At 43.3% G+C, this 18,717-nt stretch overlaps 1 protein-coding gene across 4 annotated transcripts in view; it reads left to right on the top strand.

The window, feature by feature from the left end:
- The window catches only part of CHID1 (chitinase domain containing 1), a 217,249-nt gene extending 204,400 nt beyond the window's left edge, over positions 1–12,849 (top strand). For 2 of the 4 annotated variants that reach the window (XM_075566848.1, XM_075566849.1), the window contains exons 12-14: positions 2,332–2,412; positions 3,519–3,561; positions 4,177–11,144. In XM_075566848.1, the coding sequence (XP_075422963.1) occupies positions 2,332–2,412; positions 3,519–3,561; positions 4,177–4,275 (223 nt within the window). In that variant the 3' untranslated portion in view covers positions 4,276–11,144. Of the gene's footprint in view, positions 1–2,331; positions 2,413–3,518; positions 3,562–4,176 lie in introns of all 4 variants that reach the window. The other 2 variants (XM_075566851.1, XM_075566850.1) reach the window with 2 other exon arrangements.
- The last annotated feature ends 5,868 nt before the right edge of the window (positions 12,850–18,717 follow it).

Genomic DNA, 18,717 nt, shown 5'->3' with positions numbered 1-18,717 from the left:
AGGCTTAGCAATATGAGGAGAGGCTAGCTAAATAAGATTTATTTACATTAGAAAAGAGGCGTCCAAGAGGGGATATGATAACTATATACAAATATATTCAGGGACAATACAAGGAGCTTTCAAAAGAACCATTCATCCCACGGGCAGTACAAAGGAATCGGGCCATCCCTTAAGGTTGGAGGAAAGGAAATTTCACCAGCAACAAAGGAAAGGGTTCTTTACAGTAAGGGCAGTTAAAATGTGGAATTCATTACCCATGGAGACTGTGATGGCAGATACAATAGATTTGTTCAAAAAAAGGTTGGACATCTTTTTAGATGGGAAAGGTATACAGGGATATACCAAATAAGTATACATGGGAAAGATGTTGATCCAGGGATTAATCCGATTGCCAATTCTTGGAGTCAGGAAGGAATTAATTTTTCCCCTTAATGGGTTTTTTGTTTGCCTTCCTCTGGATCAATAAGTAAGTATAGATATAGAATAAAGTATCTGTTGTCTAAATTTAGCATAGGTTGAACTTGATGGACGTACGTCTTTTTTCAACCTCATCTACTATGTAACTATGTGTCTTTCTCTCTCTTCTCCTCATGTCTCTTTCTCTTTGCTTCTCTCTCTCTCTTTGCTCTCTCTCTCACTCTCTCACTCTCTCTGCTCTCTCGTCTCTCTCTTTGCTCTCTCTGCTTTCTCTCTCTCGTCTTTCTTTTCCCTCTTATGTATTTCTCTTTTGTACAGTACTTCATTTTATCTTTGTGTCTCTTCTTTTCTGTCTTCTTCCCTTTTCATGTCTGTTTTTACCCCCATGATTTAACCCTTCCCCTCCCTCTCTCCTTTCTCAGCCTGTCTCTCAGGCTGCAGCTCCAGCCCCACGCTGCTCTACTTGAGGCCCCGCTCACCTACAGATGCTCTGCAGAGGAAGGGATTTCCTATCTGTCCTTCCTACTGCATCTCAGGGCCCCACCCCCTGACCCAGGCCCCGCCCACCTGCAGAGGAAGGGATTTCCCCTCTGTACTTCCTACTGCATCTCAGGGCCCCGTCCCCTGACCCAGGCCCCGCCCACCTGTAGAGGAAGGGATTTCCCTTTCTTCCTACTGCATCTCCCGCAATTTGCCCCTGACACGGGATGTGAGAGCGGGCCCCCACAAGAGCGCGGGCCCCCGGGCTTTGCTCGGGCTATAGATACGCCCCTGCCCGACCCCCTCTCGGACTTATAAGTCTGTAATTTTTACCATTTATTTTTTTGCAGACAAAATTGTGGTGTTAGTACTTGTCAACTGGATGCTCTTTTGTATGTGTTCAAAGTTGGCACCTGACAGGACAGGTCATTTAAAAATCTCTGATCACACCAGCTTTGTAATCACTGTTGCATTCTTTTCTCAGGTGTGAGCTTTAAGGGTTAATTTCATTCTAGGGTAACAAGTTGAACTAAAAAAAAAGTATATTTTCGCCCTTTAACTGGTTTGCTATCAGAGCTGGCATTGAAAACTTAACTCTTAATAAAATGGCTGTTGTGCAATTCACTGTTTAGATTTGGGGCCGAAATTTCCAGACCTGCGAAACAAACCTTTAATAAATAACCTTCTCCTAAAAGTAGTAGAGATAGGGTTACTTGACTGCTTCCATTTCAAAGTAACGTCAGCTTGTGGTGACAGAAATTAACCCCAGGGATAATGGGTAGAACAGAAAAGAGTGAAAAGACCTTCACTTTGAATCGGTTTAATGCCTCTTGAAGCAGGCAATCTCTCCGTCATAATCAGGTTTGTGAAAACGAGAGCTAGTGGAATGCAAAACTACAATACAGGCAGAGGAGCTTTATAGTCTCTTAACCCGGTGAGATGGTACATTCATTGTGACTTCCCTCCTGAGATATAGAGTACCGGCTCTGAAATTCATTGCTCTGTATTTATAGGGATGCACTGCATTGCAAGGCCATTGTTGGACCCATGAACAAGAAAAAGATAGAAAACGGTGCACTAAGAACAGGAAGGTGGACTCCAGAGAATGAAAAATGTATTTGCCCATCATTAAAACGGAGATACAAAGGATCCTCCCACACGTTTCGCACTTATAGGCGCTTTATCTAAGCACCTGGTTGCTATCAAAACACGCTTTGTACTAGACATTGTCGGATGCAGCATTATTTTACTTGCATATTTAATATGCTGTGAAGCTGCTTTCCACCGAGCTGGTGAATATTTTAGTCCTATTTATTTGAATGAAGCTGAACTCTTCTCCAGCAAGAGAAAAAACGCTTCACAGCATACTGAATAGGGGCCAGTTATTCACTTGAGTTTTACCCCAGCTAACCTTACCTCATCTTAATGCTGCAGGTACGTCGAGATCCTGAAGGAGCACAAGCCGAAGCTTTTGTGGGACCAGCAAATAGCAGAGCATTATTTGGAATACAAAAAGTGAGCGCCTTTCCAAACACCTGTATGACGGGCTGCCAACAGAAATCATGGGGCCCAGGACAAATGAAAGAAGCCCCCCGAACAACCCCGCCCTCCGAACCGATAGCGCACCTACCACAAAAAAATATTTTTTAGCGCGCAACTTTTACTTAACTGTTTTCTTCTTATTGTAATACTGGGTGGGTGACTAGGTGGGTGGGTGACTGCCTTGACTGCCTGAGTGGGTGACTGACTGCCTGCCTGGGTGGGTGGGTGGGTGACTGCCTGCCTGGGTGGGTGAGTGAGTGACTGGGTGGGTGAGTGAGTGAGTGACACTTGGATGATTGAGTGACTGGGTGGGTGAGTGACTCAGTGGGTGGGTGGTTGAGTGACACTTGAGTGGGTGGATAGGTGAGTGAGTGACTGGGTGAGTGAGTGAATGGGTGGGTGGGTGACTGACTGGGTGGGTGACTGACCTTGACCAGGTGGGTGCTGCTTTCTTGCCCACCAGACGCAAGGTAGCCTGGGGGGGGCGGGGCGGAGGTAGGTGGCTGGGGGGGGGCGAGACTGGTGAGCTAATTCCGTGGCTGCTGCCCAGGGCAGGAGGCGCGCGGGAAGCTGGGTTGGCGCACGCGAGCGAAGCTGGGCTGACGCGTGCGGGCTTGCAATGGTGCTTCCCCTCCGTCCCACATTGGGAGTAGAAGCTCCTGGGTATGCAGCAGGCAGAGAGCATCTTGTTGTATGTCAGAATTAGAATGATAGTTTTATTACAGAGTGCCCATGTAAATGTTGTCTATGGCCCATCCAGCCTGCCCTCCATCTGCAGAATGACACAGAAGCAGAGAGTACAGACCAATGGGCCAACAATTCTGCCCTTCTGCTTCCACAGTCCTAGAGAGGGCAAATATTTGCATGTAAAGGTGCTTCAGGCCTAGTTGTTTTGGTGAGGTTTAACCAGACTTGGTTGCAAAATAAAGGCGTTTTTCAGTATTGAGTGCTACCTTTTTTTATTTTGACTAAAAATGAATGATGGACAAGGCTTGGCTGGAATATGTGTCAGATCTCCCAGGCTGTGCAGGGTTCAGTTCACCCTTCTAAAAGGTTTTCTCTGTGCTTGTGTTTTACAGGAATAAAGGAGGGAAGCATGCTGTCTTCTACCCAACCCTGAAGGTGAGAAATTGAGTAGTGGACAGAATAGAAGGACTCGTATGCCTGTTCTCCTTATTTACTGTCACACTGTCATACTGACTAGCACAGCCTTCATGGCAGTCTGTCATAATGCTGGGTGAAGGAGACACAGGGGACCAATAGTCTGTTCAGCATATCCACCCCACTGTATGATGACACAGTAACACAGAAAGTTTATGCATATAAGTTTATCCCTAACAGAAGGAAACTATGGTTCATTCAACTACAAGTTGAAACGGTTGTGCAGAGTGAACTGACATTTGACCCATTGGCCTATATTTAATAAGCTAAGATGCTGCTTCTCCATTTTAAAGAAGTTATAAACTTCATTCAACAAATATAGCTTAGAGGTTTTCTAGACAGTAAGTCTAGACCTCCCATCACTGGGGTACACACAGATGGGACCTTTGACATATAGAGTTTAGCCCTATCACATGAAAATATAGAAAGAGTGTGTGGTGTGGTGATTAAAGTGATGTCCTTAAATACAAAAGCTATATATTTTACCTAGCAAAATAATATTGCTGCTTTAAGTTGCATCATAAACACAGATCTGGAATCCCATGTAACCACAAATCTCCATCCTTCCTTATTCAGTCCATGCAGGTGCGTCTGGACCTTGCAGAGGAGCTGGGCACTGGGATATCCATCTGGGAGCTGGGCCAAGGCTTGGACTATTTCTATGACCTTCTATGAGCCTACAAGTTCTATATCAGCCAGGACATGTCTGCATGATACCACCAGGGAATCAAAGGTGTTTGGCGAAGAAAAGAATATTTGGTTCTTTTGGAAAACTTCAAATTTGTTGCTGGCACCTCTGGGTTGAAGGGGTTAAAGGTGCATAGAATGTAAAGTGCACTAATGACAGTGACATGGCTAATGTGTTAAATCTTCATAATTCTCTTTTTTGTTTAAACTCCAACCCCCCCCCAATCTTATTTTTCAATCCTTTTTTGAACGTTTATCCTGGAAATGTTTATACTGTGAAAGTTTACAGTGGGTTTTACTCTTCCGTATCCTATTCTCATTCCAAATTGGTTCGAGGAAACAAGTGATTACTTTGTCTCTAGGGTGGAGTCCCAGTTGTAGATTAAATTTTTTTCGGCTTTCAGAAATAGTTCAAGAATACCTATTTGCCTAAAAATAATAACAATTCAAAACATAAATCACCAAGATTTAACCTAGTAAACATCACTGGTGTTGGGACAGACACTTTAAAAAGCTATGCCTGGTCCTCTGCTGCTACAGTCCACGAGCTACTTACAATTGTTCTTAATATTTGTTTACACTAGCCTTAAACTTTTCAAGTGCAGGGAAACTGAACAGCTTGCATGACCTTTTAAAATGTCAGGGGATGGCAAAAGTATCGCCTTATCATAAAGGGAGTAACTTTTCAGTGAAGGATTACAACATGAATGATGCATACTGAGCGGAACAAAAACACACCAACAGATTAGTATTTTCCAGTTTAGCCAATGCTGCAGCTTTAACGTGAAACCAAATATACTTTTTGTACATCAACAGGGGTATCATTTTTTTTTTTAACCTTTATTTCTTCTGGAGACCTCTGAGCCTGTGACGTTATTGCAGAAAAACCGAGGCAGACAGCCTTAGAAAAGAAAATATCTTGAAAATAGGGTTACATGGTCTGATTACTCCAAGAATGTGACTGGATGTTTAGAACAAAGGGAGACGTGGTTTTAACAGAAACACAGTCCACTTTTAGACAAAGCATGTGTGATGTCACTTTTTCTTAGAATCGGCTATTTATTTGTAGCTATATGAAAGCTAAACACAGATTATTAAAATAGCAATCCCACCTACAATTTTTTTTTTTAAATCTTGCCTGATCCAGGGTCCACTGGGCAAAATGTGGAAACAATATGCCCGCCGGTGTCAGGGCAGACATGTCATCGAAAGATAACGTTGTGGCTTCCTATTGGGGACCCTAACGGCCATGTTTGTAGCTGTCACCATATTTGACGTTTTTATTGTGCCAAAACCGGCACAAAAAAACTACAAATAATATCTCTTTAAGGGGGGGGCTGAGGGTGAGTCCGGAAGGCCAGGGATCCGTTCCAAGGACCTCGTGGTTCCGGCGACATTAAAAAAAGAAAATGTTTAAAAGTGCCCTGGTGGGATTGCTACATTAAAGAAAATGACGTTATGAAATGTAACGAATATCCGTGGTCTGCTGGAAGAGTTTAATAAGAAAAGCGTGTGACTATTGTGTTTGAATATTGTCTTGGAAATTGAAACTTGGGAGTTTTAGTTCCCCACAATTTCAGCCTTTCCATTGGTCTTACTGCATGTCAAATGCCCGCTCCTGATTTTTCTCTAGGGTGAAAGAAACAAGCAAATGACTAACCTTGCATCTTCCTACACAAATGAAAATTTTCAAAATATATATATATATTGTACTTGTTTGATTTATTGGTTTTGGGAAAAAGGGTCGGAGGCCGAGATTTAAACCATTAACATATCACTGCCAGTTTACTTTGGTCCTGTTTTTTTTAACAGTGGGAGACCCAAACCTTGAATATTCACCAATATCTCCAACATTTACAGAGCAGCATAAATGGAAAGTTATCACAACTGTCCTGGGTCATTTTCTATAACCTAATATCTAAAGATATAGCAGACTTCATTGCTCCTGTTGACAACACAGACTATTGCGTTATGACGCAGAATATCCCCAGAGTTTCCATAGGATGGAATGGCAGGGATAACGCAGAATATCCCCAGAGTTTCCATAGGATGGAATGGCAGGGATAACGCAGAATATCCCCAGAGTTTCCATAGGATGGAATGGCAGGGATAACGCAGAATATCGCAGAGTTTCCATAGGATGGAATGGCAGGGATAACGCAGAATATCACAACATAGGTCTCCACAGCCCGCCAGGGGAAGCAATAACCTTCGCTACATCTGAAGCATAGAAACAAGGCATTTGATGACTGCTTGGCCCACCTAGTCTGTCCAGCTTCCTATCTGCTGTAAAACCTCAGACCCTATTTTATCTGTGGCTTCCTTTCGTATTTAGGATCGCTTTAAGTCTATCCTAAGCATGTTTGAATTCCCTTACTGTATTAGCCCCTCCCCCCTCTGTTGTGAGGCTATTCCACGTATCTGGATAAGTATGTTTCAGACAACTTGAAAAAAAATATGTTTATTACAGCTGCTAATCCAGAGTACTAGGACATATATTTGTCGCAGAAAAGTGTAGCATCTCTGCATGTTGTGATACTTTTTAGTAGATTGACATTAGTTCTTCATACTGTAGATGGAATTACATGCGTTTTCCATCGATGTAATTATAGCGCAAAGAGCTCTCCATACCTCCCAGGTGTCTTCTCAGTGTTCACTGGGAGAAAAGACCTTTTGGAGCTCTAAAAAGCTCTGTGGACTAAAACTCCATCTGTGAAAACTCGAGTGGTGAGCCACTAAAAGGCATCATAACCCTCAGCAAAGCTACAGCCTCCAACATTCACTGCACGTAATGTAATCTTTAGAGGGGAGAGTTGGAGGTGGAGCTGTTAGAATTGATGGTCGACTCGGATCATAACTCTATCTATGTCCTTGCAATGCCAGAGCGATCTTCTGCTGAGCAATCATTTTCTTCAGCTGGGAAGTCCAGGCTCTCCCCTCCTCCTCCCCCTCCACTTCCCCCCCCTCCCCTCCCCCTCCCCTTCCCTCCCCCCCCCCCCCTCCCCCTCCCCTCCCCTCCAGCAGCAAAGCGGTTAACAGCAGCTGCTTGGTTATGAAGTTAAGTGACTGACTTTTCCCAACAACGGTACGAAAAGGCATTGCGGTCAATTTGATAGTGCAGAAGAATAATGAACTTTTATGTAGTTGTGTTTTGCACCATGAGCTTGTACTTCATTTTTAAAGCATCAAGTCATTTTTTGGGTGTTAGATAAATATGGATTTCAAATGTCTGTTTTCTTAAAATGATGTGTATTTTCTCAGAAACTTTGAAATCACTTGCTGCATTCTTTCATCAGGTTGGTATGTTTTGTTCAAGCAGGCCCTAGGAAAAGCAGTGAGTGTTGTATAGTCTATTACATGTGTTGGCTTGCTGTTCAAAATTAGACTTTTGAGCCTAAATTTACAGCTATGTAATATATGTAATATATCTTGATTGTGATTTGGCATGGTTACTTTACAGTATATCAATGTAGAGTCGTATCACAGGAGACTATGATTGTTGTGCTGCTGAAGCTACTATCTGCAAGGGATTATTTTACTAGTAATAACAGCATTTGGTGTGTCTGCCATAAGTGTGTCTGTCTCTGAATTTATCAATGTACAGTATCTGTCCATCCCTCCGTCTTTCTGATCTGTTTTCCAGAAGTGAAAGGGTTGGTATACACCTATCTCATTCTTTAATGTGTTCTTTCAATCATCCAATCAGTCACACATTATTAAAATGCATTCTTTAATTTTATCTATCCACTTATATATCTATCCCTCTTGTCTGTGATTCCATGGGTTGGCGTCCATCCATCCCTTCACCCACCTACTTACTCATCCATCTACCCCATTCATCCACCCATCTTTTCAGTAATTCATTAACACATTATTATTTATTTATTTTATCGATCCATTTATATATCCATCTGGTCTGTTTTTTCAGGTGTTGGCATCCATTCAATTATTCATCCATCCAAACACCCTTCATGTCTGTTTTGTAGCAGGGAATAAGCTTCCATCCATACAGTGCACCTGCCCCCCCTCCAGCAGTAAAGGGGTTAAACTACCATCTCTGCACTCATCCAGGGCATCTGTCCCTTAGGCACTAAAGGGGTTAAGCCCTGTTGCTAGCCACATAGCACGCTTTGTGTGTAGGGGAGCTTTGTACCCATTCTGCCCAGCTTCGTATACATATGCATGGCCATGCAGCTAGCTTAGCAGTCTGTGTGATTTGAAGAGCAGCTTCTGCTCTATGTACAAACTGAAGGTTAGCAGGAATAATGAGGCCTGAAAGCATTGATCACAGTGCAGTGCAAAGAGTTTGTCAGATGAAATGCATTCCACGCATCTCAAACACACCTCACAAACGTTTAATACGCCTGTCAGCACACTGAATAAACACGTTTCAACCATCCCAAGGGAATTCAAATCCACAAAATAAAAGATCTAACCTCTTCACTGCCAAAGTGTTTTACAACACATTCCAAAAGCGTTACCCTGCTATCACCCTGGGTGTGTTATACCTAATGCACTTACACTCACTGCTATTGCCCTGTGTGTTACAATTACATTCACTGCTAATATTGTGTGTTACACCTTCCTGCAACAGTGGGAGTTTTCAGGAACTCCCTGAAGCTTCAGAGGTTTGTCAGCCATGGGTTAACCCAAACAACGCAGGTATAATTCTGTTTGTTTTGGCTCAACAATATTTTGTCCAGATGGCTGCACATCTTTTTTCTGGAGCCTAAACACCACAAGCTTTGTCTTCGACAGCTTGTGCCCTATTTGCGTTACAGAGAACAGAGACACCAGCAGGTTTCATTGTTCACACAATACAGTCAGAAAGTTTCAGGGTAAGACAGTTTGGGGAAAATACATGTTTTTCCCAGCAAGAAATTGAGAACACATTACACATTTGTCCTGTGCCTAAAAGCAGCACAGCATGAATTATTTAAATGTACTGCAGGGAAAACTATCATTGCAGAGTTTTGTTTACATTCAGGGTGCACAGAAGTTATATGGATATCCCCGGAAATAGAGAACGCAAAAACTGTCATCAATGTGCTCTTTTGTGTATGTGTGTCTGATTTGTGGTATCTGCACACTGTGTGACATTTATGAGTCTGGGTCAGGTTTGCAGAGATGTGTGGATGTGCATTGTTTTTCTGTCTTTACTGTACCTTGATGCAAAGGGGTACATATTACAATTGCATCAATTGCACACTCCACTGGGAGTTCCAAAGGAGGCAGAGGCGGTGAGCGGCAGTATCTAACGACGTTCTCAAACACCTATCATTGTGTATTGTGCCTTTTTATATTCGCTAAATTGTAAGTGCGATTTTTACTCTTTAATATAAAACCTATCTTGCTATTTTGATCTGTGCTTTGGATACCTTTCTTTCCTATTGCTGAGGTACATCTCTCCTGATATCCCCAACTGAGGTACACTCTGACTTGGTACACAAGAACAGATTTCTTTCACAGCACTTTGATAAAACCAGGGCACGAACCAATTGGCAGAGTACGTGTTATTTAGATTAGGGAACAAGAAACCACACCTACGACTCCTGCCGAAGCAATCTCTGCGAAACGCGTAGTCACCGTAAGCATCCCGCTGACATTACCTACCTTTCCTGCCCGCATCCACGATCCTCCCATAGCGAAGACCGCCACGATACCGGAAGTGACGCGACGGTCGAGAGATCTGAGATGAGGAAGGGGGGAGAGCCTGGAAAGCAGGATTCGCTTTGTTTATGTGCCTTGAAAATGTTTTTATGATGTAAACGTACATCCCAATGTTTTATTAGATAAAGTTATCACCATTATCAGTTTTGCACTATGTTTGGTTTCTCGTTTTGCATTAACGCTGTTACGCTGTGCTCGCCACAAACTAGACGAGAACCCTGTGCAGAGATGGGATAGTAGCCACCAGCCACAGACACGGGGACCCCGTCCGGAATGTAGAGTAGTCTTGCTGGCCGAGTCTAGGACAGGAGGAGTGAGAGTAAACGTATACTTGCCGAGTCCGATGCGGGGGAGGTCCAGAGCGAGTGAGGTACTATTGCCAAGGTCAGAACTGGAGAAGAGCGGATGGTCGGAGTCCAGAGCCAAGGGTCAGGGCAGGAGAGATACGGATGGTCAAAGTTGAAGCCAAGGTCGGGGTTCCAGAGAGCGAGGGTTCCAAAGGCAGGCAGAGTCGGTACACGGGTAAGCAGAACTATGACAAGGTAAGGGAGGCAGAGGCAAACACCAGGTAATGAGAGTCTATGCTCAGCCAAAGTGCCAGTGGCACAGCTGAGCATAAATAGCAGGCAAGGACCAATCACCCCAGGGGGTGGAGCAGAGGTGTAACCCTCGCGGGGAGCAGGGATAGGCCGGAAGGGAAGAGACAGCTGGCAGTACTGGAACTAATGAGTTCCTCTTGACTTGTCGCTCGGGGGCGTTGCGCGTTCGTCGCGCTCGTGCGTCAAACGCCGGTGACGCGTCTCGCGTCTGCCCTCCAATCCCGCGGGGTCTGCGCAGCGCGTCAGTGGGAAGCGCTCTGCGTGTGCGGGGAGAGGCGCGTGACGGAGGACAGCGTGGAAGGTTGCCAGTAGGTATCGGGCCGGAGCGGAGGTAAGTGTGGACGCGCGAAGGACCGCGAGTCGTGACAAACGCACGACTATCCACACACTGCCCTGAGTGACATCTCATCACGGAGAGGGGACTGATCCTTAAGACATCCTACTTCATCTAGTTGCCCCAGTTTTGGAGATGCTTTTGATTATCTGAAAGAATGTGAGTTCTGAATCTAAAGAAACCTCCACACAGAGAAAAATATCACCACAGTTATAAACGCTGTTGCACAATATTGTATTTTTATCTTTTCTATATATCACTGATCGAGTTGCGTTCCCCTTCAGTCTACAAACGCTTCATCAAGAGGGAACACTGCGGACCGTTCCTTAAAGGGTTTTTGAGCATCATATTTTATATATGTAGCCCTGGTGCCCCGGTCTCCTGCTTGACCCCCTCCCCCCCTTGCCTCCGCTGCTTCGAGGAGATGCGGGCGGCGACGGGCTGGCCAGCGGCTCCCTTTGCAGGGTGCCACCATCTTGGCCATGTTCACGCATGCGCAGCAGAGTTGCGGCGGCCATTACAGAGAGGAATAGCGCTCCGTAGCGCAGGGACACCCCCAGTTCGCGCATGCGCAGGCAGCGGCAGCCATTAGAGACTCGCACATGCACAGTTGCAATTGCGCACGCGGCTCCAATGTTAAAGAGCTCCGCAAGGGACTGCAAGCCCCAGGATGCATAGGGGCATGCACACCTGACGCCAGGGAGCCAATCACTAGCAATGTGGTGAAAAAGAAGCGCAAAATACAAAAACAACAATATAAAGCTTCGCAGTGCAGCATTGAATAAACAGTATCTAGTGTACTGTATGTGGTGAATAGAATAAATACATAATGCACAATAGAGTGCCTTGCACTAAAACCAGGAATGACCCAGTGAAAGTGATGTGCTAGTGATTAGGTGAACAAATCACTCACATAAACATCTGCAGGAAGATGTCTGATCACATGAATCTCTCTCTTAAAAGACACATGGAGAGTACATAGCATAATACAGTTTAATGCATAAACATATGGATTCAGATTGGGGAAAGGCACACTCACATTCTCCCAAAAGGTAAATCCCAATGAGTGCTTTAAAGGGCACACTCGCTGCGCTGAGACTTCCGAACAGCTCTGGAACAGGAAAGGTGACAATGTGGGTCCCCACTATCCGCCTAGATCCTCTGATCAGTGTTGTGAAGTTGCGGCCGTCAGCACTTCCGCATCTGCGTGCGCAGCAGGTGCAGTGGCTCACAAGGGACAGGGCTTTTCCTTGCCAGCTACGGAGTCTTCAGAGGGACAAAAACCCTACGCATTTCGCCTACTATCCAGTTCGGCTTCCTCAACCACTAGGCCAGATCACCCCCCTAGGCCCCAGATAGGCCGTGAGTCATACCATAGATTGTGGTTGCTACAGGGACAGGCCCTTAGGTTGGGACCCTGCCCTTTTTATTTCTTGTAAGTTCAGGGACACAGCTGCAGTGCAGCGAGACCCTGACAAGTGTGGTCTGGGACCAGACCTACCTCACTAAAGATAAAGACTCTGTATGGTGAGATCAATCAGAGGGAGACTATCCCACCAGGAGGATGATGCCATCGCTGAGGTTTCAGCGCTGGACGCAGACGGATCCCCTGGCTGTTGTGCAGGAGCCCCGGGCAGGTATACACCAAGTGCACCAACTATACACCTCATCTAGTGGGCAGCGCTGTCTCACACTTGGGTGGGGTTGTGGGATTCGGGACACTTGGGTGTATGGTGTGGGGTTACAAGCCAGTGTTACAGGGTGACACTCACGCTGTTGATGTTATATATGGTGCTATGTTATTCTGTTGCATATAGTAAACTGTTTTATCCATAACCTGGTGTAAGTGGTTACTGTATGTGGTTCCTGTGTCCGGGGTTATTCTACATTCTAGAATCCTGCACAGGTAGAGGCGCTGTAAGTATTGTTCTGGGATACACCCCAGGCTCCCAGCGGCGGAGGTTCAGGTCTTCTGTGAGCCTATCAGGTATTTCACCACACCTGGTAATACATGTAGATTCCCACAAATGGTCCCTATCTGCGATGGGGGGGGGGGGAGGAGAGGGAATATGTGTTACATATATATATTTTGTGTACTATTTTTGTCACTTTCAACGTCACTGAGTGTTCACGGAGTGGAGTGTTCAGATACAGTAAATTCACTCCGTTGTATCATCACTTTATGTAACCATCACTTATCACTTTAATCACTTCCTTTAGAGCGCTGTTTTAATTTTTTTCTTCCACTCTTCTGGTAAAACCCAGCATACATCTCTCCATACTTCTTTGAGTTGTCTGAAGTGTTTGATTTTTTTTTCGCATTTAGCATCCAAGTTTCACATCCATACGGTATGTGATCACAGACAGGATACACAGGTTGAACATTTTCTTATTGAGGTTCAGTGGAAGGTTCCCTTGCAAGATTGCCTTGTTTCTTCCAAATGCACTCTGTCCCATCTTCAGTCTCAAATTAATTTAAATCGAAAGATTACCATCGATTGATACTTGCTAGCTAAGTTAAACTTAGTCTTCAACTTCTAGTTCTATTCCATTTATTTTGATCTTTGTAGAGTTGACACATTTGTGGAACATCACATTGGTCTTGAGATTCATATGGAGGCCCGTCTTACTTTGTTAGGCGAGTTCCCTGATTTATTGTTGGAGGTCTTCTCAATTTGTGGCAGAAATAACAATGTTATCTGCAAATCGTAGGTGACTCAAGTATTCACCATTGATTTGATCACTTTTTCTTCACAATTCAGTGGCATGAACATTCTTCATACGTTACTGTATAATGCTTTGGTGACATGGTTTATCCCTGTCACGCGTCTTTGCTGATCCTTATCTTGCTTGTACTTCATGTAATCCAATGGTTGTAGCCTTCTCTTACATTTTCCTTGTACTATGCATTTACGCTTCTTCAACTCTTTCTTTTTGATGAATTTCAAATCGCAGAGTTTTAGACATAATCTATGAATCCTAAAATGAGTGGTATTCATTAGTTTGGGAAATCACTTCTTGCACAACTTGGATGTGGTCCAATCCCGCTTGTTCTCCAGGCAAAGTCCAAGGTCTGTTGCAAATGATTAGTATCTTTATAAAAATCTTGTACATGATGGTCTGTAGTTCTTGAGCTTTTTTTATAACTAGGATAACTATGGCATTTCTCCTTTGTTCCGGAATTTTCCTGTTCTTTAAGCAGTATGTTTTGGAAGGATTTTCTCTACCTCTTCCCCATCTTCTGTCAAGATTAAAATTGAAATCCCATTGAAAATTGAATTTTACTGTCTTTGCCACTTCTTCTGGAAAGACGCATTGTACATCATTGGTGGTTTCTTCTCGCTCTAACTCTGCTGGATTATGCCCTGTCATCAGGACTGCCATAACGGGGGGAGGGCGAGCCAGGGCAACTGTATTGGTGGCTGAGGGGGCCCATCTGGCTGAACCAGGAAGTTTCCCAGATTGAAAGTAGGTCGCAAGTACTGGGATCAGCTGAACAGTGGTGCCTCTTCAACTCTCTTTATGATACATGCACTTTTATTGTTTTATTGTTGATCCATCGTCTTGTTTGAGTGAGAGGATTTGCTTCTTCCCAATCATGTCACTGCTTTGTCTTCCTTAAACTTTTTTTCTCCATAACCATATCCAATACCATTTTCTTGCATCTTCAATTATACGTAAAGATAGTCCAAAGAGGAAAATGGTGCTCAGAGTATACAAAACATGAAGATATTCTTTTAGTATCAAGACAAAAATAGGTCTCCCATCGGATAATCATACATTAATCAATGTGTAGTGGTGACTAGTTTAAAGAGAAGATAGTGCCTACCTGGTTCCTTCATATTGGAAAGACACAGCATCCAGGAGAATGTGGTGTCAAATATTTGTTCCAAACCATCTGGTTATCCACATAGCCAATTTGCATATATTAAGAAAAATTAAACACTCACTTGCTGTAGAGAGGTTTGTGGGAGATTTCGTCCATCCGAAAGTGTATCCTCCAGTGTGTGGATCCACAATAGATAGTAGCGATAAAAATTGAGAAAGGGTGCGGCGCACCACCAATAAATCAGACAAAGAAAAGGTGACTACCATAAAAATAGATATTTATTTGGTCATTGGAAGGGTACAAAAATAGAACCACCTATGTGTTTTGCGTCACTAGGCGCTTTATCAAGGTGTTGATTCTTTCAGTTTTCTCTCCATTTTCAACTGTTCAAATTGTTAATGTGTCCCCATTAATTTTGGCCAAGCTGAAGCAATTATTCAGCGCTAGTTAAAAAGTGTTGCCATTATTTTTGAGGTTCTTGATGTTGATTCTGTGGGTTTGTATATCTATCTATGCATATATTTATATAGTGTGTTTATATATGTAGCCTAGCCTCCGGCCTCTACTCATTTCCCTGGGCCCTTCCAGTGTAAGTCCTGTTAGGTACAGGCAGTGGATGGGTTATTCCCTCCATAAGGCCTTGTTTGCTATTGCAGCCTTAGATGCAGTAGCTGTATCTAAGGGCAGGCCTAGCAATAGCCAGAGAGTGTCAGCCTGGTGGAGGTACTGGCTGGGTGTCATGCTGGATTGTGATGACCTGCTCTGTTATGGGGCAGGGTTACAAGCCCAGGTTATAAATACTGTTTCTCTCCCAAAAGTGGGTGTGTCTCTTTCCTCCCTCTGTTGAGTGAGCAACAACTTCCCTGGTCATACAAGGGGATTCAGGAGAGCACCATTGTCACGGGAGACCAAGCTTTTTAACACCTTTTACCATCTGGATCCTATGATTGAATAAAAGCATGAAATAAAATAAATTGGGTTTATTCACATAAAAAACACACAGCTTGAATTACCAAAATATTACAAATCAACACATATTCCAATGAAATAACAGGTTTCTGGACTTAAAGTTCAGGCAACAGGACAGTCTTTTGGCTAGGGGCGCACCTTGCCACTCCTATATTTCGGCCAAATAAAATAATTTCATTCTGCCCTTGCATAATTAGTTTCCAAGTCCTTAGATCTAACGAAATCTTGAGCGGGTACAAATCTGTGATGGTGATAAAACTCATCTTCACCCCCGCCCGCTTCTTCCTGATGTTACAGCCTAGAACACCTTCCCCATGGCCTGCACCAGCTTATAATGCCTGGCCAAACCCCCTTTTCTCAGTGACAGAATATCTGGCTCTTATCAGAGAATCCCCTCAGGTGCTGGCCAGCTGGTTAACCTCTTTTTTATTTTTTTGAAGCTCTGACTGTTTGTATACATCCTGGAGTGCATCTCCCCAGGGTCCCTTAGAAGCCAGGCATTCGGTTATGCATACCTGACCCCCTTGTATGGTGGGTCATAACCTAGCAGGGTGAATCTTTTAATGTATCCTGTCCCCTGCCTGTCATGTAAATCCCCCCACCTCACATAACTGTAAAGATACCTACACAATGGCCATGCCCGTTTATATCATTTACACCCATGGTACTATTAATAAAATCATAACAGTCTACATGTCTCTCTCCTAATCGTTTGCATACAAAAAATTAGAACATTAGGACATTACTAACGAAAGTTATACCATTAATTGGATACGCTTTTTGATCTGGGCTTTAAATGGTATCTTCCCCATCCCAAGCGTACTTCTCCAGTTAACCCCTTAAACACAGGCTAGCAGCCTTTATAAAACTGCAGTCAGCCCTAGACCGCAGAGCTGACACTTTAAACACACATTTGATGACTCAGGGGTTACTTTGCCGGGCAACCTGCCTTTAATTGATGGCAAAGATAATGCGTCCTCATCACAACCATGCAGGAGGAAACTTGGATGGGCCTCAAGCCTTGAAGTGACCTTCTTAGGGGAAGCAAGAGATGTACCTGCTGTGTAAGATCTTGAACACTGCAATACATACCATGGAAGCAGATACCAGTGTGATTCACTGTCTTGGGCTAAATAAAGGTGTCTGTTTGGACCATCCTACTATCCAGATGATCCACGCTGACTGGAGGCGCTGCAACCAATGAACAAAGGTACCCTGTAAATCATGGCTGTCTCACATTTTAATCTGGTCTGTAACTGTTTCATACGCCCATAATATATATTTTCTTTAACTGTGCATACAATGTCTTGTATATAATGTATACCCTGTTCATTTATGGAACTGTATTTGTAACCATGTATTATTTGTCTTAACTCTGTGCCCAGGACATACTTGAAAACGAGAGGTAACTCTCAATGTATTACTTCCTGGTAAAATATTTTATAAATAAAATAAATAAATGACCTGATGATCTCCCACACCACCGCGGAGCAACTCAGCCCTCCTGTTAGCTCACAGGTATGCACCATTCTACACCAAAGACACTAGTAGCTGATCAAATCTCACTTAGGGTGGGGGTAAAGGGGCAACATATAAATATATATATATAATTATTTGCATACAATAAAGTTATAGCAGGCACTGGAGGAGCAGTGGTAAAAGGACCAATCGGCAAAGATTATATCCATTCTGTCTGAAGAATGACTCATTCAATGTAAGGCTATTGTGAGGCAAAACTGGGACATATGTATCAAAGTATTTAGCCCCAGCTTGCAATTTAGGGAGTTTCAGTAGGAGGAGTTGAGTGGGGGTAAAGTTGCATAGTTCACATATTATAATGAGATGTATCCCATTCTGCCCCAGAAAATCCTACCTTTCAGAAGTGACGAAAGTCTAAAATTCTGCAGCAGATGTAAGAAACTGTTTGTACATATGACCCAGCTCTGCTCCAAAAAAGGCGCAGTGCATTAAAACACATTATGTTGATACATAGACCCCTCTGAATGTGCTAACTAGACAGATAATGCCTTTTTCTACAGGCTTCCAGAATTATTGTGGATACGAGATGTACAGGCAAAGCTTTCGCTACCCAGAGAAGAGGTTACTTTGAGCTAAACATTCTTTGTAAACAGACTTCAGAGGTAATACCAGCAGATACACCTAAACTGTGTGTCGTCATTTGCTAATTCAACCTCATTTCCCAGATTTTACTTTCGCTGAGGACTTGCCAAGCAGGCGGCGGTGTGAGCGGCTGCAGATTACCATCTTGGCATATCATAGCTCCCTTGTACATTTCCTTAAATCCTTTCAGCTGCAGGGCCTGCGTGGTTTGCATATTTCCGCTCAGTTTTAATGTAAAATATAACACATTTTCCTGGTTGAAGTGTTTCTTTAGAAAACTCTGCATCCAGAGACCTGCGCCTGTAACCTTGGTGCTGCCCAATTCCTCGTGGCCTTGCCTACAAGAAGAGAGAATTCTGTACACTAGGAAGTTGCATCATCAGCAAGTAGTGTAAATTTTTGTATTACGGCTATTTCACATTGTATGGAAATGCTCACTGTATAATGTTACCAGTTTATACTATATACAGGCAGTCCTCAGTTATCCGACACAATGCGTTACTCAAAATGGCGTTGTAAATCGAAACACGTTTTCCCATAGGAACACTGTTTAAATGAAAGGTTCTGTTCCTGAAGGCATTTTTTTTTTTTTTTTTTTTTTTTTTATCGGTTTAAATATTTATTGAAAGACAATAAAAGCAATTGTGTGCAAGCTTTTCCACACTTTTCCAGTTCTTTACAGCTTCGTAAGTAACTAATACATCAAGAAGAGCTTCCTGAAGGCATTTTTAACACTAAAATACACCAAATATTTTATGCAGGCAATAAGATATGCAGCACACACATAAATTATATAGTGTATATATTGTATTATATATATAAAATAATAAATAATATATTATATAGTATAATATAATATTATATAGTATAATATTATATATATACGCTCTTACGACGCTTTGCAACAT

Source organism: Ascaphus truei, chromosome 12 (assembly GCF_040206685.1).
Source record: "Ascaphus truei isolate aAscTru1 chromosome 12, aAscTru1.hap1, whole genome shotgun sequence".
NCBI lineage: Eukaryota > Metazoa > Chordata > Amphibia > Anura > Ascaphidae > Ascaphus > Ascaphus truei.
This window is presented reverse-complemented; position numbering and strand designations above follow the sequence as displayed.